At 40.5% G+C, this 19,996-nt stretch overlaps 2 protein-coding genes and 1 long non-coding RNA gene across 4 annotated transcripts in view; 1 reads left to right on the forward strand and 2 right to left on the reverse strand.

The window, feature by feature from the left end:
• Window positions 1-19,996, forward strand: part of LOC137198964 (uncharacterized) — a 131,286-nt gene that overhangs the window by 109,377 nt on the left and 1,913 nt on the right. The gene's annotated exons all lie outside the window — the stretch shown is intronic.
• LOC137198884 (toll-like receptor 13) lies at window positions 2,226-13,004 on the reverse strand. Of its 2 annotated transcripts, XM_067612889.1 has the most exons (4): window positions 12,967-13,004; window positions 7,645-10,138; window positions 4,810-4,927; window positions 2,226-3,579 (listed from the first exon to the last, which is right to left on the reverse strand). In XM_067612889.1, exons 2-4 carry the CDS (start codon window positions 10,130-10,132, stop codon window positions 3,333-3,335), a joined length of 2,853 nt encoding a protein of 950 aa, XP_067468990.1. In that variant the 5' UTR covers window positions 10,133-10,138; window positions 12,967-13,004; the 3' UTR covers window positions 2,226-3,332. The 2 variants fall into 2 exon arrangements, with proteins under 2 accessions (XP_067468990.1, XP_067468989.1); XM_067612888.1 differs by lacking the exon at window positions 12,967-13,004 and having other exon boundaries at window positions 7,645-10,381.
• LOC137198908 (tripartite motif-containing protein 16-like) lies at window positions 16,204-19,966 on the reverse strand. The gene has a single exon (XM_067612924.1). It carries the CDS (start codon window positions 18,399-18,401, stop codon window positions 16,737-16,739), a length of 1,665 nt encoding a protein of 554 aa, XP_067469025.1. The 5' UTR covers window positions 18,402-19,966; the 3' UTR covers window positions 16,204-16,736.

Raw genomic sequence — 19,996 nt, forward strand, 5'->3', positions numbered from 1 at the left:
GGCTTATTATTATTCTAACTGATTTTCTCATAATTTTCCACTTGATTATTTTGTTTAAGATATTCTGATATTGTCAGATGATTGTATGGAAGCCCATTTCAGTCAGGAAAAGAAAAAACTTAGTTCTGTCATGGACGCATGGTCTTAGGACTCCTTCACTCTGTGTTTTGTGTTTTGGGGTTTTTGATCTTGTATGTTGCAGATGGGGGTTGGAGTGTTTTTGTGTGTTTGGGTTATGTTTCATGTATATTCTTGATCTATGCTGCTTTGTATCGAGAGGTTTTGTGTTTTCTGGGTTTTGTGTTTTTGCTTTTTCCCTCCTATGTTCCTTTTACACAACTGCCCTGCTCCCTGTGTCCCCTTCCAGCCAATCAGCTCATTGCCTTTTCACCTGTTCCCCAAATCCATTAGTTCAGTTTGTATTTCAGTGCAGAACATTTCTTATGAAGACTGGTTCCTTTCAGACTGTTTACTTCCTTTTATACATGTATCTCCTGTTTTGGAGGTAAAATGTGAATCTCCAAAATAGCCAGTAAGTTAAAAAAACAGTTGTGGAAAGTAACTTAGTACATTTTCTCAAGTATTGTACTTATGTACAATTTTAAACATTTATTGAAATGAAACCATGTGAGAGGTTCAGAGACTGTTTGGTGGAGCTGTTATCAGTCTATTAGTCAGAAACAGCCTTTTACCAAAACACTTTTCAGGAAATGAAACTGTCTGCTGCTGCTCTTCCTTCTTTGAGACCACCAAGAAAACCTCAAGACCCAAAGAAGAGGCTGACAAAACTGACTAACTAATGACACATGAGGGGAACATATTTACTGGCTGACCAAACCATTTTACAACACACATAAACACATAGACAGTTTGCTTCCAACTCAGTATTAACTGGGCAGCATCAAACCACAATAACCCTAAATTAGACTTACAAAATTACCTCTAAGATACACATACAGAAGGCTCTCTCAACCTTGCTGTTGCAGGTGTTTGGCACAGTCCAGGGTCCAGGTGCAGGTGTTTGGTATAGTCCAGGGTCCAGGTGCAGACGTTTGGTACAGTCCAGGGTCCAGGTGCAGGTGTTTGGTACAGTCCAGGGTCCAGGTGCAGGTGTTTGGTACAGTCCAGGGTCCAGGTCCAGGTGTTTGGTACAGTCCAGGGCCCAGGTGCAGCTGTTTGGTACAGTCCAGGGTCCAGGTGCAGGTGTTTGGTACAGTCCAGGGCCCAGGTGCAGGTGTTTGGTACAGTCCAGGGCCCAGGTGCAGGTGTTTGGTACAGTCCAGGGTCCAGGTGCAGGTGTTCGGTACAGTCCAGGGTCCAGGTGCAGGTGTTCGATACAGTCCAGGGTCCAGGTGCAGGTGTTCGATACAGTCCAGGGTCCAGGTGCAGGTGTTTGGTACAGTCCAGAGTCCAGGTGCAGGTGTTTGATACAGTCCAGGGTCCAGGTGCAGGTGTTCGATACAGTCCAGGGTCCAGGTGCAGGTGTTCGATACAGTCCAGGGTCCAGGTGCAGGTGTTCGGTACAGTCCAGGGTCCAGGTGCAGGTGTTCGGTACAGTCCAGGGCCCAGGTGGAGGTGTTTGGTACAGTCCAGGGCCCAGGTGCAGGTGTTTGATACAGTCCAGGGTCCAGGTGCAGGTGTTTGATACAGTCCAGGGTCCAGGTGCAGGTGTTTGGTACAGTCCAGGGCCCAGGTGGAGGTGTTTGGTACAGTCCAGGGCCCAGGTGCAGGTGTTTGGTACAGTCCAGGGTCCAGGTGCAGGTGTTTGGTACAGTCCAGGGCCCAGGTGCAGGTGTTTGGTACAGTCCAGGGCCCAGGTGCAGGTGTTTGGTACAGTCCAGGGCCCAGGTGCAGGTGTTTGGTACAGTCCAGGGTCCAGGTGCAGGTGTTTAATAGAGCTTAATGCATCAGCAAACCTTCGACATGATGGAGGCCAGATGTCTCCCAGATCAAACACACTAACTCAAAAGTGTTAACAAAAAAAGAAATACTAATAAAATAGTGCAGAAGCTAATTGCGTTGGTTATTTAATTATAAAAATTGTAACTGAATGTAAACCTAAATAAGAGCAGTAAGAAAGAACAGTCAGTCAAAATGAGGATGTGAGAGTGGATGGCAAGGCAAGTTTATTTGTTAAAGTAAAAAGACATAAAAACAATTAAAAAGTGTTAAATTTGGAAATAAAAGAAGCTTAAAAGGGAATAAGACAGATAAAACAAGAGAATAAAAGTAATAGTGCAGTGTAAAATATTAACCCTTAATGTGGTTTAATGAAAGGCAGCAAACAGAAAAGTCTTAAGTGGCGATTTAAAAGAACCGAGAATCGCAGCAGTTGCAGTTTTCTGGGAGTTTGTTCAGATATGTGGAGCATAAAAACTGAACACTGCTTCTCCAGGTTTAGTTTTGACTCTGGGGACAGAAAGTAGACCTGATCCAGACCACCTCAGAGGTCTGGATGGTTCATAATGTAGCAGAAGTTCAGAGATGTATTTTGGCCCGAAACCATTCAGTGCTTTATAAACCAAAAGCAATATCTTAAAGTCAATTCTTTGACAGACAGGAAGCCAGTGTAAAGATCTGAGAACTGGAGTGATATGATCCACTTTCTTGGTCTTAGTGAGGACTCGAGCAGCAGCGTTTGAATCAGCTGCAGCTGTTTGATCGATTTTTTAGGGAGACCTGTGAAGACAGCGTTACAGTAGTCGAGTCTACTGAAGATAAATGCATGGACAAGTTTTTCCAAATCCTGCTGAGACATAAGGATGGATATAAATATTTGAATCTGCCGGTGCGGCCATCACATACTGATACAGGCTAATAATGTTGCTGTCAAACTGAAAAACCACAAACCAACTTCAGTGCAGTTCTGAAGTAAACAAGGAAATAAGAGCAGCGTAAACAAACCTCAGCTACAACTAGAGCTGCAACTAACATTTACTCTTAAGCTTTAAGTCTATAAAATATCAACCTGATGTCTCCAAATGTCCAGAACTCAAATATTCAGTTTACAAATCTGCACACTGGAGAAACTGACACCATTGAACGGATGGAGCCTTTTAGCTTATTGATCAATCAGTTGATCAACAGACAATCTGCAGCTATTTTCATAATTGAGTAATATTTTTTGTCTTTTATAGTAAAAATGTCAAATATTTGCTGGTTGCAGCTTATCAGATGTGAGAATTTGAAGCTTTTCAATGTCAGACATGAAACTGTAAACTTAGCGTGAATATTTTGGAGTTTTTGACTGTTGATCAGACATTGATGATGATTAACAAATTACTGATAATCAATGATTCATTAAAGATGATAAATATCAGTACAGTGTCAGTTCAGTAGGAGCATCCTGCTGGTCCGGTCAGCAGGTTGGTGTTCTCGGTGGGAGCGTCCCTCGTCTCCAGAGCTCTCCGTACGTTCTGCCAGAAGACTCCCGTGTGTTGGCCGGCCTGCGACCAGCTCAGGTAGGTGTGTCTCTTCACCAGCTTCCTCATACGGTAGTACGGAGACAGCTGATTGGCCGGGATCTCCTCCAGAAACAGCAGGATCAACACGTCCTTCTGCTCGTCAAACAGACGGAAGCTGCAACGACAAACAGGACAAACCATGAGGACGATTCGGAGGACTGAATCAGTTTGGAGGCTGTGAGATAAAAGCAGGAGGTGCTGCTATATGTGAGGACAGAGAAATGCTTTATAGTACACTTATTATCCATATGTTTATGATTGTCATCATGTTTCAGTTGTTACTAACCCATCCTACCTGAACAAGATCATTTTAATTCACAAGAAGTTCTTGAAAATGGAGGCAAATCCAATTAGCAGGCTTCAGAGGATCTAATTTATTAAGTACTCAGGTTAATGTTTTAATGTGTGTTTATGTATGCACTTATTTGTTTGTATTGCTGTAACTAATGATTATTTTCTCAATTAATTAATTAGTCATTTTGTCTATAAAATGTCAGAAAATAGTGAAAAATGCCTGTTATAATTTCTTACGGTGACATCGTCAAACATCAGTCAAAAATCCAAAAGAAATTTAGTTTACTGTCATATATGACACAGAAAAGCTTCAAATCCTCACATTTAAGATGAAAGCAGCAAATATTTGGCATTTTTGCTTAATAAATTACTAAAATTGATTTTTCCTTTATCAAAATAGTTGCAGATTATTTTTCTGTCAATCAACTAATCAATTAATCATTGTAGTTCTAATTGATTGTACTACTGAATTCTAAAAAGTGAAGATGGGCTTGGTCTTTCGTTCATCTGCAGTCATCTCATCGAACTCTTTGTTGAGTTTGAACTTGATCTCTGCGGTCTTGAAAGTACTTTGAGACTTCATTGAAATGAATCCAGCATCATCCACGCTGATCACCAGGTTAGGCTTCACCATGTTGCCCATTTGCTCTTCATTCATTTTCTACCAGGTCAACAAAGGATTTTCATAATATCAATATACCATTTCATATAGAAGTCCCTGTAAGTGTTTGAGATCTAATATAAAGTCAGCCATGTTGTTACATGTCTTCAAAAACATTGAAAACACCAAAAGTCTTTATAGGGTTTTCTTTTTTTTCCTGTTTTTGATTTTGAGTTTCCTTGTTTGTGTTCCTTTCACCTGCACTTCTTATTTTTCTTTGCTTTGTCTTGTTGTCTGATGTTTGTGATTCCACTTGATTGAAACTTTTTGTATCGGCCTCCTGGTTTCCTTCCTCCTCTTCACATACCCACAGAGCTTTATGATTCTGTGTCTTCAACCAAGATGTTTAAATTAAAGAAAGAAAGACTAATGATGGACAGCGGCCCCCACCTGGCCATCTGGATCTCTCTGGAGCACCACTCGCTCTGCAGGTAGCGCTGGCTGATCACACAGATGGTCTTCCTGCTGCTGTAGATGGCGTCTGTAATGTTCTCTATGATGGGCTTACCTGTGGAGACACAGTTTAGACACACTGCAGGTAAAACACATGGACTCATTTCTACTAAAGACTCCAGAACAACATGAACGCCATGAAGTCAGCTTGGAGTTTGGCACCATTGTGGTAATTGTTAGGATACATCAAATCACAGTGACTGAGGCTGTTTTCAAACCTCTAGTGTGTTTGTTTGGATCTAAACCAGTGGATGATTTGGTTTGGTTTCTTTTCACGCAGAAAAAAATCAAGCAAACCAAAATGCATCACTAACAGCCAGGTGAGAACGTTCTCTTCCCTCATTGGTCAGATGTGTCTGAGATGGGAGCGAGAACATAAACACAGGAAGAAGGTCCTGAAGAAGCTCCTAGATGACATACTTGGTTGTTACTCCAAGTCGGACCTCAATTCATACTGCAGCTGAAACTCAAACTTGCAGCCTTGTAGTTGGTCAGATGGAGGTCAGATCATGTTCTGACCACAAATGAACTGCTCCAGAATTGGTTTGTGATCAGACCGAGACCACTTCCTCTAAAGGGTCTTGTAGGAATTTTTGAAATCAAATAGCTTTATGATTTTATGGGGGAATTATGAGTTATTATTGTGCACAACTCCAACATGAAATTATTTGTCCAGCAACATAACTCATATTAGAGTAGGTATGATAACAGGGAAATAGTCCTCCTTGTTGGCCAGACAAGAGAGGTTTCATTTCCTATTGTTCTGAATCACATCCTTAAACTAGCAAAATGCAAGCTTTCCACCAGCATGGCAGAAAGCAAGAAAACAAAGTCAAAAACAAGCAGCAGGCCAAAAAAACAGCCTTAAATAGCATAAACTCTTAGATAAGACAGTGTTTTAAAGTTTCGGTCTGCCCACCAAGAAGGTGCATCGTGGCCAGTCCCATTGGTTGCAGAGTTCTGGGGGAGCAGAGTCAGTCCCTTCCTGTTCATGGACAGGCGGGTACAGTTCCTGAATATGGTTACTCTATTAATCAAAGTATTTATAATTTAACAATTGCATGATTCTTAATTTTGCATCTGGAGATGGGGGCTCCTTATCTGATCCTTTCTGTTTGCAGGAGGTTGTTTAGATGGTCTGGTCAGTGAGGAGTTTGGGACTCTCACTTATATATTATTGGCCAGCATCTCTGGGGTGTTAAAAAAAGAGCTGGCCGCTTGTTTAAGGCTTGTGCTGTCTGCCTTTTGTCTTCCACCTTGGTGGAGCCCAATATCCACAGAAAACATGCTTGGTTTGTTTATACAGATGCAGCTCTCACTTTGGTTACACAAGGACCACATGGCACATACCAAAGGCACATCCCCACAAGATATCAAAAGAGACATGATCATAAGCTTAATCTAAGAAGACTGGATGGACAAACTCCCACGACCGCTTCAGACCTGCAAGAACAAAGAGCTGCTACACCATTCTACAACCAGGATGGAAACCTCAATGGACTTCCTGAATCCAAAGTTCAACAATTTACTTAAGCCTCTAGTCCAGCACCTCTGCAGTCAAGGTTAGCAGTTCTTCATTGTTGAGAGGAGCCTGGGCAAGGCTGTGCCTCCTCTTCCTGAATTGCCTGATGGTTTGCCAGAATGTCTTTAAGGCGAACTGAAAGTCCTCCCTCAACGCTTCCAAGACTTCTTTTGGCTTTCATGACCACAGAAGCTGCGGTCCTTCCTCACCTAACTCTACTGATTCCTGTCAGGAGATCCTCTGAGCTGACCCTTGATGTCTCTTGGCCAGCACCTTGGTTTGCCACCACAACAGGTACTGATGATCTACTAAAGACCTGGTGGAAATGGGTTTATCCAGACATTACCAATTCATCCTCACTATACTTTTAGGTCTACTGGGTCTGTCCCAGAACCCAATGCAATCCCTCACCAGTTCATGGTCAGTTTGCAGCTCTGCTCCTTTCTTTTTCCAAGTGTTCAAGACATTCAACTAGACACCTAATGGTACAACTACAAAGTCAATCCTCAATCTACTAAGGTATTCTGAGGCATGAGACCATATGGCTGATGGTGTTTTTGCCACCACTGGGACTTACTGAGCTGTAACTGAAATTGTAGCTATTGTCCTGGGTTCTTTTATTTTCCACTGCCTTGGAGACAAGTTTCGGGAGCTAAATTATGAATTAAGATTCAAGAGGTAGTAATAAATCAAATTCCAGCTACTAGTGGGGAGCTTGTGATTGATCAAGCAGATGTGTCATCACATCTCAACGACAACAAACACAAAACTTTAAGCTTTAAAGGCTTTTAAATATCATAATCACGTATGTCCAGAGCGGTGTCACCTTTTCAATGACACACATCTGAACCATGGTTTGAAATACAATGGAAAAACCAGACAGAAGTGATACAAAGCCTTTGTACCTCTATCCGATTGTCCTCACATGAAGGCGGGGTGAAAAGCCTGCCATCATAAAGGGAGGAGACAAATTGTACAAAGGGGGGTAGTGAAGTACATTTTCAGACAGTCTCTCCTCAAAGAAATTCATGGTGTTGTAGTCTGGTATTCACACACTAAGTGACACAAGTAGTTGAGTGGGAAGTTCAAACCCTGCCTACTTTCTCCTCTCTGCACACCTGACCACTCATTGTGAAAAGACCGGCTTTGGGAAGTTGCAAAAATTGTTGGTCACAACTCTATTTGAGGACTTACGGCACACAAACAAAGTGACAAGCAAACAGACATAAAGACAAAAAAACAGTGTTGACCTGGTTGGAAGTCTCTGTGGTGCAGACAGAGTCTCCAGCCCTGCTCTCCCTCCAGCACTGGAAGCATCTCTCTGTAAACCCAGGCCTCATCATGAACGTTGTAGGAGATGAAGGCGTCGTAGCAGTGAGGAGATTCCTTCTTCCTCCTCCTGCTGTCATAGAGGAAGGCCAGGAAGAGGTAGAAGCTGTAGACTAGCTGCCACCTCAGAAAGTGGTAGATGAAGGATGTGAGGAGCGTTAGCACAACCAGACAAGTGAAGGAAATGAAGCAGAAGAAGTTAATGTCCATCCAGCAGGACTGGATGTCAAAGTCCAGCAGCTTGCTTCCTCGTTTAGCCACAGGAAAGGAACAAGCATACTGGTAGGCGTTAACGACTTGTGTCTGGTTGTTGCTCTTCACCCATTGGATGAAGCCAGCGTTAGAGCAGTTACAGGTGAAAGGGTTACCAAACAGGTCCAGATATGTTAGTGCAGGCAGAGACTGGAAGACCGTTTCATTGATCACCATCAACTCATTCTCTCTCAGTTTCAACCAGCTGAGAGCCGGCAGGTCAACCTGAGCCAGAAAATCCAAAGATCTGAGCTTGTTTTTGGACAGATCGAGAGACTTCAGGCCTGGGATCGGCCGAAACAGTTCAGGTTTTGGATGTGAGACGTTACTGTTGGTTATCTGAAGACTTATCAGGCGAGGAGTGTATTTAAATGTGTCTGGATGAGGTGAGTCAGTGAAGAATTTCTCTGCTGCAAAGTGCTCTAAAGATTTCAGACCCTTCAGCAAATCAGGCGAGATATGATGCCAGTCATTATTTTGGATTACAAGACTCTTCAAGTAAGGTAATTTGGAAAAATGTGGTTCATTTTGTTGATGAGAACTCTTGGTTTTATAGGAAGACGTGAGATGTAGTTTGAGATTTTCTAAGTGTTGCATTCCTGTGAAAATCATTGTATCAAAAAGACATGGTGTAACGCTAAGAGTTTGAAGATTGTCCAGACCATCAAAAGCTCCCTCATGAGCAACATAAAATGTATCTGACTCTAGATCTAAAGATCGGAGAGAAGACAGATTCCTAAAGTTGTCCTTTCTGAGCTGCTTCAAATTATTCTTGTGAAAATTCAAAAATTCTAGTTTCTGTAAATTCATGTGGAAGGGATCAACAAATAATTGAACTTCATTTTCTCCAATATTTAGGACTTTTAAATCGTTCAAATCTTGAAAAACACATCCTTTGAGTATTGAAATGCGATTCTTATTGAGATTGAGTTCTGTTAATCTTGTCAAATTTAGAAAGTCAGAGCAGCCTAACTCACTGATAAAATTGACACTCAGATCCAGGATTTCAAGCATGGAGAAACCTCTGATGGCGAGCGGCACTTTAGAGAGAGAGTTTTTGTGTAAATCCAGACATCTGAGCTGTTTCATCGATCTCAGTGAAAACTCAGACAGCTCTTCCAGTGAATTAAATGATAAATCCAGCCTAGTAAGTTGAGAGCAAGACTGCAAGAATGTGTTATTGATGCTGACAAAGTGATTTAAGCTCAGATCAAGACTTGTCAGAGCTGGGGTTTGGCAGGCGATGTCTACCAGGCTTTTATCTGGCAAAGTCTGTAAGTAGCTCAGTGACAGCTCTTGCACTGACTCAACACTCTGCAGCATCACTTTATACATCTCATAACTAATTTCAACCCCAAACAAGTCCAAAGCAGTGAGGTTCCTCAGAAAGGTTTTGTCAGGTACATCCCATTTAAAGTCAGTTTCGACAGTTAAATGGACCGACTGAAGACAAGGGAAAATGTCACGTGTGATGCTGAACTTTGTCAGTTGATTACCAATTAACCACAGTGTCCTGATGTTTGATTTGTTAAAAGGCAAGTCAGGTGACTCAAAAAACGTGAACGTGTTATAATCAAGGCTCAGTTCGTCTAAGTTTGGTAATTGTAAAATTGGCACAATATCTGACATTTGATATAGGCAGTTATATCTCAGGATTACTCTCTGTAAGTTGATCAGGGGCTGGAAGGACAGCGGGGAGATGTATGTGATATAGTTCTTCTCCACAGACAAATAAACTAATTTAGTCAGCCCCAGAAACATGTTGTCTGTCAGGTTTGAGAAGTTGTTTGAACCCATTTCAAGCTCCATTAACTTTGCCAAGTCTGCAAAAGCGCCATCATCTACATGTGAAATGCAGTTATTTTCAATGTGTAAATGTCTGAGCTTTGATAAACCTCTTAAATGTGTCCTGTTGATATTAAAAATCTGATTGGAGCTGAGATCTAGAGATGTTGCATTTTGGGGAATGTCGTCAGGAACAGCAGTCAGTTCACGTTGAATGCATGTGACCCAAACTTCAGTCACATTATTAGAATATTCAGTAGTGCAGTTTTTCAATGAGTAAGCCAGCGAGGGGTTAAAATAAAGCAAGAAAGGCAGAAGTAAGAGGAGGAAACTCTGTAGAAACAACGGAGTCCAACTTCCCATCACTGGCATGTTGTTCTGATAAAGACAAAGTGATAGAAAACAACAACAACAGTCTACAATCATGCTACATGGTCACAATGACATTGCTAACATAATGTTAATCATCCTAGTTTAGCACGTTAGCATGTACGCTAATTAGCATTTAACACAAAGTACAGGGGCAGCATGGATGTCTAAACCAAACCTCATAGTAATCCAACCAATCAAGTCAAGATAAACCACAAATGTGAACCCTAATGGTGATGCTACAGGAAAACTAGATACAAGTAATAGTAATAGACTAGTAATAGTCAGTGACTTAGGTTAACAAGATAAGTAGGGGGTAACAAGAGTCATTAAAAACATACATACTGTGTCCAGGCGCTACAGAAAAAGTCAAGAGGATCATCAAAGTCAGTTTGATTCATCCGCACACTGTCTTCTTCACTTGCAATTAGAGAAGATTTATTGGGAACAACGTTTCGGTACACAGACCTTCATCAGGTTATTGCTGCATACTCGCGGACGTGGAAAGCATAATTTCAGCTTAAGGCTGCTAACATTATCCATCTTGCATTAGAGTGCTATTATTTAATACAAATTAACTGACCCCATTATATTATTCTGTCGGCAAAGAAACACCTAAAAAAAGATCTGAGACATGTTGTTCTTATGATTTAAAAATGTTTTGATGAATTTTGAAGCTGTAATAAGTTAATGCTAACAAGATGCTAACAGTTTATTGTAACATGAACAACAGCGTGAAGTTCCAAAGGCTGCTAGCTAACATTATCCAGCTTTCATTAGCAGCTTGTTATTCTGTTACAAATTAAACAAAATGATGTTTCACTTTTTAAAACTTGTTTAATATAAGAAATTTGTTTTCACTAATACAACTTCCTGCTATCTATGATGTTGCAGATCTGTTACGCATGTTATACAATATCAAAATAGATTCCCCTCAGGATGAATTATAATAACTTTGATCCTCAGACTTTAGCGCCGTCATCTGGTCAACATTTACTTTGGTTTATGGCCAAATACCTGAAAAACTAATGATATTGCCATCAGCTGTATTTTGCGTTTAGTGCTAATTAGCAAATGTTAGCATGCTATCACGATAAACAAAGATGGTGACTATGGTAAACTTTAAATCTGCTAAACATCAACATGTTAGCATGCTGATGTTTAGCATTTAGCTCAAAGCACCAGAGCTGCTAATTTGACTGTAGACTCTCAGACAGCCAGACAGCCTTTCATCTTCATAATTGTAAAGTGAAAACAGGAATTCTTCTTAATATTATGTTTAAAGGAAGGGTTCACAATTTTTCCAATGTGTTAAACCAGCAGTCAGGTGTCCATATGAGCAGTGAAAGAGGTTTTCCTCGCTGTAATCATTCCTCCTGTTCATACTGGATATTAAAAGATCCTTCAAATGTGCTTTCAATGGAAGTGATGGAGGCCAAAATCCACAGTATGTCCACACAGTCATTTAAAAGTCTGTGTGAAGCTTCTATTCAGCTTCAGCAGTCTGAGTTAGTCATATCAAGTGGATATCTGACACATTTACAGTCTTTTTAGCATCAAATTCCCTCTTTGTGTTTCCTCGGACAGTGTTTCCCTGTTGAGCTGCAGGTGGAAGTATAGTAACAAAAAGAGGAACTTTGGTACTAAAAAGATTTTGAAAGATATCTACTTGATTTGACTCATTTGGACGATGAAGCTACATATTAGCTTCAGATAAACTTTTAAATACATTTTGCAATTTCAATTAAAAACAGGTACAAACAGAAATTAAAAGGTTTGAGACAGTGGATTTAAAATGACCAAGAGATACCAGTGAACTCATTTTTAAAGTGTTTTGTAGTGTGTTCCAGGTTGATGGTGCAAAGAAGCAAAAGCAGTTCCTGCAAGCTCTGTATGAACACGAGGGACATGGAGTAAACCGGTCATTAAACCTAGTCTAATGTGGTCTAGTCAACCAAACCAACATGGAAGTGATGTAAGATGGCAGCTTTCCAATAAGGGCCTTGGAAATAAACAAATATATATGCAAACCCCACCTCTCAGAGAGAGAGGACCACCCAGCCCTCTTTGTAAAGGATGCAATGATGAATGTTATAAGCACCACCAGTAATGAACCTGAGTGCAGAATGGTCGAGCGCATCAGGGGGCTTTAAAGTCGCTGCTGAAGCATGCCTGTACAAGTTGTCACCATAATCTAAAACTGATAAGAAAAAGTTTCCTCAACAAGGGTTCTTGTAACAGGAAGCAGGATTTATTCCCAAAGAAAAAGCTGATCTTTTGGCTTACTCACCAAATTTGATACATGATTTTTAAAGTATATCTTCTCATCAATCCAAATGCCAAATACCATGACTCTTTCAATAGTGTTGCCACATTTAGTTGTGATGATGATGTTATCCAAATTCATATTTTTGGCTCTAGTGAAAAACAAAAATTTGGTTTTGTCTGCATTCAAGAATAAATAATGGATATTGAGTGAAACTTCTAAATCAGGAAAACAGTTCTGAAGAGATACTACAGCAGACTGTACAGGATCTGCAGTGCAACACAAAATAGTATCATCAGCGTAAAGATGAATATTACATCAAGTTATAGCAGAAACAATATCATTTATATAAAGTGTAAACAGAACAGGACCAAGGACTGAGCCTTGTGGGACACCTTTTGCAATACAGATCCTATTGCTACACACTGCTGTCTGTCTGTGAGATAACTCTGAAACCAATTATATGCATTTGGGCTCCTGACTGTTGTTTTAACACACACTTGAAAAATTGTGAACCTGTCCTTTATCATTTATTTATTATCAGCAGACACACAGACAGAGAAGCTCCTACCTGACATGAATTGCCGTCAGTTTTCTTTGGTGAATTCAATCCTGACAGTAAGAAGAGTTCAACGGGTGAGCAGCGTGACAGGAAACATCAGCTAACAAGGTGAAAAAGTCATTTTCATTCCAAACTGAAAGACCAGTTCATAATTTTTAAATGTAATTTGTAAAACCAACTGCATTCACTTTCATTGTACACCATACTTCCCCTTTCAGAAAATAAAATAAAAAAATCAATAAACATATAAAATAAAATATAGGAAAAATATAATATGATGGTAATAATATGAAAATATATATATATATATTAACATTTTACAGTAAAATAGACAGGAAGAGAAAAAGAAATAATAATAAAAGGAAATTTAATATTCAAATAAAAAAATCAATAATATAAAAAGTTTTTTTTAAAAATACAAAGAAAAACTAAAAAGTTTAGATATTTTGAAAATAAGTTGAAGTAAAACTTTTTTAGCTGCAGGAAACTCTTTCATCGTGACAGAGCGACATTTCTCATTTATTTTCTAGTACATTTTGAAATGTTTCATATCTACATTTTAACAAGAATTTCAGTCTCTAAATTATATCAATAAAGACAATTAATTATCAGTTTAAAATTAGAGCAAATGTCACATGATACAAGTCCTGTTTTAGGCGAGTCATATGACTACACGCACACACAGAAGAAACACACATCAAAGTTCAACGCCAACACAGAGAGGAAGGTGGTTACATATGTAAATCTAATAAAACACACCAATAAGAATAATATTGGCATTATTTTCTCTCCATAGCAGTGACAAAAGGTTGTTTGTATATTTTGTACCAACCTGCAGCTCTGTTCCAGATTCATCAGCCGCTGACACATGAACTTCTGTGGCAACATTCAGGAAGTGAGCGTCTGTTCATCCTTCAGAAAACTGCAGAGTGAAAAGAGGAGGAGCTGCGGGATGTTTTCAGTCATCATCTCACAGGTCAGCAGCCACCAGATCCTCCTCTCGTCCGTGCAAATCCCACTGAGATTAAACTGCTGATTTGTCGGCTATAGCATCATATCTGCTCTTTAAATTATCTCTCTAGTGCAGCAGTGCACATTATGAGCCTGATGTAGTTAAAGTATTGCAGTAAAAGTACATAAGTATTATGAGCTTGATGTAGTTAAAGTATTGCAGTAAAAGTAGTGGTTTGGTCCCTCTGACTGATATATTATTATATATGACATCATTAGATTATTAATAGTGAAGCATCAGTGTTAGAGCAGCATGTTACTGTTGTAGCTGCTGGAGGTGGAGCTAGTTTACACTACTTTATATACAGTTAGCTAGTTTAGTCCAGTGGTTCCCAACCTAGGGGTCGGGCCCCTCCAAAGGGTCAGCAGATAAATCTGAGGGGTGGTGAGATGATTAATGGGAGAGGAAAGAAGAAAAAACAAAGTTCTGATACACAAATCTGTTTTCAGTTTTTGGACTTTTTCTCTAATCTTTGATTTTTGCTAAAATATTATATAATTAAAGCTGTCAATTAAATGTAGTGGAGTAGAAGTATTAAGTAGCATCACATGGAAATACTCGAGTAAAGTTCAAGTACCTCAAAATTGTACTTAAGTGCAGTACTTGAGTAAATGTACTTAGTTCCTTTCCACCACTGGTCAGTAGTTTAAAATGTGTTTGAACTGTGAGTGATGGACACTTTAACTTCACAGAGAATACAGACTTCATTTATGAGAAAGCCACAAGTGAAGGAGAAGTTTAAAGACTGTAGTTAGTGAGTAAAGTATAGAAACGTTGTGTAAGAATCTGACTGTCAAGACCAAACTGAAATAACAGAGAATGTTAAACAGAGCTGGTCAAATTAAAGAGAAGCTACAGATGCAACCAAGACAAGAACATGAAATAAATATAAAGAGCAAAGATTTCCAGATTATAAATGATCCTTCTGACTCTTTGAGTTTTTACCCTCAGAGAGACGATATAGACAAGAGCCACCAAAAATCTATCTATCTATCTATCTATCTATCTATCTATCTATCCATCTATCTATCTATCTATCTATCTATCTATCTATCTATCCATCTATCTATCTATCTATCTATCTATCTATCCATCTATCTATCTATCTATCTATCTATCTATCTATCCCTGGTTAGCAGGATGAAGGCGCCCTCTTGTGTTGTGCTTTAGATTTCACTTGTTGACGTGTAAAAACTCCACTGAGCCTTTAGCAGCTTCAACAACATCAGTAAAGAGAGATTTAAACATCTGTAATATCACACTGTGTTAGTTTGTCGACAGAAGTCACATCCTGTAACGCTGACGCTGCATTTAGGTCACATGGGAAAGATGGGAGAGAAGAGTTTCCAGTCTGCAAATATTCAGCTTTCAGGATGTAAACAGAACTTGTGAACACGCTGCTGATAAATGTTGACCTTTGACAGTCACATGATCCTATGTAGAAACTCTCAGCAGCAGGAACAGCCAATCAGAGACATGGATTGATCCGACATCTGCTGTATTGTACATTCTTTAAAAAACATCCTTACAGTCTACTCAGTGCTGAGTTATTCTGCAGGAACATATTAATTATTATTACCTCTTTGACAGCATTTTAAAGCCAAAACTAGTTTGTTTGATAGTTTTTATTCTTCTGTTTGTGAGTGAAAGTGAAGGATTTTTACTTTTATCTTTCACTAAAGTCTAAAATGTTCCTGTTAGCAGTTTGATAAATTGGGGTCCAGGACCGTCTCTCTGTGAGGTGACAGAATAAACACTGAACCAACATGACAGCCTCATTCTCAACTTTCATCTGCATGAAAATCATCAGAAAAATAAATGAAATGACCTCAAGTTCACCACGACACGATATCTGTTGTTTTATGTTTGTCAGGACGCAACAAACCTTCTTCAAACCCAAACTTGATCAAATGAATTCTTATTATTTTCCAGTTTTTTAGGCCTGTATAACAAAGACTTTATCAACTAAATGGACAAATAAAATCTTGTTAGTTAAAAGCAACAAGTGATAGAAAACTCTGCTCTTTCCTCTGTGACAAAGCTGCTTTAGTGAAGAAAGCTGAAAGTTCAGAGACTGACTGACAAACGTTTGTCTGCTCTGAACATGAACTCTGGACTTTGTGGTGTTTCAGGAGGAAAACTGCCTCAAATAAACTCTCATTTTAGTTTCACATTTTCTCCAGAAGCTTTGAATGAGACCCTGAGATGAAGACAGAAGAAAATACTTTGCTCACTGTTGAAAAAACATCTTTATTGATTATGTAAAGCTTCAGATTGTTCACACATCCAATCAGTAAAGTCTGTTAAATGACTCTTGTTCAATGATTTCATGTTCAGATTCACTTCATCCACACAATCAGTTAGTTTAACCCAGAATGTCAGCTATGTACAAGAACATAACAAATGATTATTATCATGATAATTACAGTTTAATTGTATGTTTCTTCATGAATTTACACAAATACATCAATACAAACATGAAATTAACATTTAGAACAAAGAGAAGTTTATATTTTCATCTGAAGAAACCTCAGTGAAGGTAAAAGACGTCATAAAAACACACAGCAAAAAGTCACATTTAAAGAAACTGAAAACATCAACAGAACAACAAATGAAAAGAAAAAAGTGTTGATAATCCCAGTTTGATTGACAGCTGATCTCTGTGCAGTTCAGAAACACCACAGCAACGAGCTCTCAGAGACAATGGAGACAAAAACATGAAGAATTACAACAGAATCTGACACATGAAGTCTGAAATGACTTCTGTCTATTTGAGTTTACACAACTCAGCAGGTTCTCCTTCATAAAGCCAAAGTCCAGCATGGAGAGGCTGAGTGAATGTGGTCTGAACTCTGTAGAGGAGAGTCATGGTTTTAGAGACACTGTAGAAGGACAGAATACCTGCTGTGTGATCCAGGTACACTCCTATTTTGGAGGAACGAGGACCGAAGACGGGAGATTTGATGTTGTTGAACCAAAATGTATAACTGTCATTGTTACAATCTAAAGACCAAGATTTGTAATTACGTCCAAATCCAGATTCAGGTCCTGCTTTGCTGATATTCTTGTATGCGACTGCTACCTCAACACTTCCCCCTCCCCTCTTCACCTCCCAGTAACAACGTCCAGTCAGACTCTCTCTACTCAGGACCTGACAACTTCCAGTGAATCTGTCTGGGTGACTAAAATAAAGCTGGTGTTGTTTCATTCGTTCTGCTTTTCTGTTCCCATCAGATATTAACACCTTTGTGTTTGCTGTGTTTGGATCCAGAGTGATTTCACGTGAATATTTTAAGAATCCAGCTCTGGTCTTGGGTTCTGGTTGTGGCAGTAAAACCTCCACTTCAGTCCCTGTCAGTGAGATGTTTGTCCTTTTCTCCGTCAGGACGTCCAGTAGTTGATCTCTGAGCTTTGACACAGCTGCTGTCACATCCTCAAAGTGTCTCCGAGGACGGATATTGATGCTGGATGAGTCTGTAGATGCAGTGAGTTGTGACAGTGAGGGGTAGTTGTGTAGAAACTGGTTGTGATCCTCTGTGTATGAAAGCTTCTTCAGTTCAGCATCTTTCCTCTTCAGCTCAGTGATCTCCTGCTCCAGCTTCTCCTGAAGCTCTTTGACTGGACTCACTTCAGTTTCCTGCTGGGATCTGATCTGCTGCTTCACATCAGAGCTTCTTTTCTGGATGAGACGGATCAGCTCAGTGAAGATCTTCTCACTGTCCTCCACTGCTTTATCAGCGGAGCGACTGACGGCCTCCATCTCCTGCTGAAGCATCTTCACATCTTTCTCTCTGTCCTGGATTCTCTGCTGGATGTTTTGTCGACTCACCTCGAGCTCTCTCTGCCTCTCAGTCCTTTCTGCTGCAGCTGAGACTGTGTCGTGGCCTTTATGTTCATCCACAGAGCAGAGATAACAGATACTCTGCTGATCAGTACGGCAGAACATCTTCATCACCTCATCATGACGAGAGCAGATGTTCTCCTGGAGCTTCTCCGAGGGGTCGACCAGCTTGTGTTTCTTTAATGGACCTACATCATAATGAGGCTGGAGGTGATTCTCACAGTAAGAGATCAGACACTGCAGACAGGACTTGAGGGCTTTCAGCTTCCTCCCAGTGCAGACATCACAGGCCACATCTTCAGGTCCAGCATAGCAGTGATCAGCAGGAGCAGCTTGGAGTCCAGTCTTCTTCAGCTGCTCCACTAAAGCTGCTAACATGGTGTTTTTCACCAGGACAGGCCTCGGTGTGCAGGTCTGTCTGCACTGAGGGCAGCTGTAGATCTTCTTCTGATCCTCTCCATCCCAGAAGGTTTTAATACAGCCCATGCAGTAGCTGTGTCCACAGGGAATAGCCACCGGATCCTTCAGTAGATCCAGACAGATCGAACAAGAGAAAGTTTCTTGGTCCAGCTGGACTCCTTTCTGCGCCATGTCTGCTCTCAACGACTGTCTGAGTTTCACTTCCTGAGAAGTGAAATAGGCTTGGGCTCTGATCTGAACAACATGTGTTTCTGCAGTGAATGCAGCCTGCAGCTCTTGTACTGCATCACATGTTGGTTACACCCATCTGCAAACTGTAGATCTGAAGGGGAGGGAACCAGGAAGTGGAGCTTGTGTTTAAAGGGGCAGGGACGGTTATCAGGACGAGGAGCAGCACTGTGAATTAAAACTGTTTCCTCAGTTACAGTGAAGTCTCATTTAAAACCTGCTCACCATATGAAAACATTTTTACATTAGCTGTAAAACAATTGTTGGCATGTCAGGGTTTGGTGATGCCTCCATATTTTTCTAACTCTTCCTTAAAATCAGATCAATTTCTATTTATTCAGGGTTAGGGTAAACATATTGTGTCACTTCCGGTTGCTGACTGTGCTTACTGACAATGATCTTGTTGCTCTTAGCTTAAGTTAATTTTGCTATTTTCTTTATCACTGTGGATAATATCCCGCTGCACATTTAAACTCACTCTTGTTCTGCTCACTCTTAGCTATTTTAGCTCAGCAGTTAGCTTAGCAGCTAACTTAGCTACGCAGTTAGTGATGGCTTCTCTCTCTTGCTCGGTGTGTCATATGTTTAGCTATTTCTCTGCCTCCTTTAGTGATAATGGTACGTGTAATAAATGTAGTTTATTTGCAGTGTTGGAGGCGAGGCTCCGCACCATGGAAAACCAATCATTAGCTAATGTAGTTAGCCAGCCCCCAGTAGCCGATGCGGGACGAGCTAGCATACACTCCCCCGGTAGTTCCCGAGCAGACGGGAAGCCAGGCTGGCTGCGACTGTCCGAAGGAAGCATAGCCCTGAGCCGAAGCTCACAGTTCACCACCAACCAGTTCATATTTCTAACTGGTTCTTTCCACTCAGCAACACACCCGCTGAGAAACCAACTCTGATTATTGTCAGCTCCATGTGAGAAACGTTAAGTTAGCGACACTAGCAGCCATAGTTAAATGTATTCCTGGTGCCAGAGCGGACGACATTGGGTCATATTTAAAACTGCTGGCTAAGAATAAACGTTAATATGATACGATTGTTATTCATATCGGCGGGAACGATTCCCGATTACGCCAATCGGAGGTCACTAAATTAATGATGAGTCGGTGTGTACATTTGCAAAAACAATGTCGGACTCCAGTTTTCTCTGGACCGCTGCCTTATCTGACCAGCGATGACATGTACAGCCACATGTCCTCATTCAACCGCTGGCTGTCGAGGTCCAGCAAACGATGTGGGCTTCATAGCTAATCGGCAAACTTTCTGGGGAAAACCTGGTCTGATTAGGAGAGACGGCTTGCATCGCACTTTGGATGGAGCTGCTCTTCTATCTAGAAATGTGGCGTTTATGAGTTTATTAATAGACCAAAACTATGACAACCCAGAGCTGAGACCAGGAGGCAGAGCTGCAGTCCTACACGCTCCTCTGCGCTTCCATTAGAGCTGTCAAATAACTGTAGTGGAGTGGAAGTATGAAGTAGCATCACATGGAAATACGCAAGTGAACTACAAGTACCTCAAAACTGTACTGAAGT

Source organism: Thunnus thynnus, chromosome 15, assembly GCF_963924715.1.
Source record: "Thunnus thynnus chromosome 15, fThuThy2.1, whole genome shotgun sequence".
Classification (NCBI taxonomy): Eukaryota; Metazoa; Chordata; class Actinopteri; order Scombriformes; family Scombridae; genus Thunnus; species Thunnus thynnus.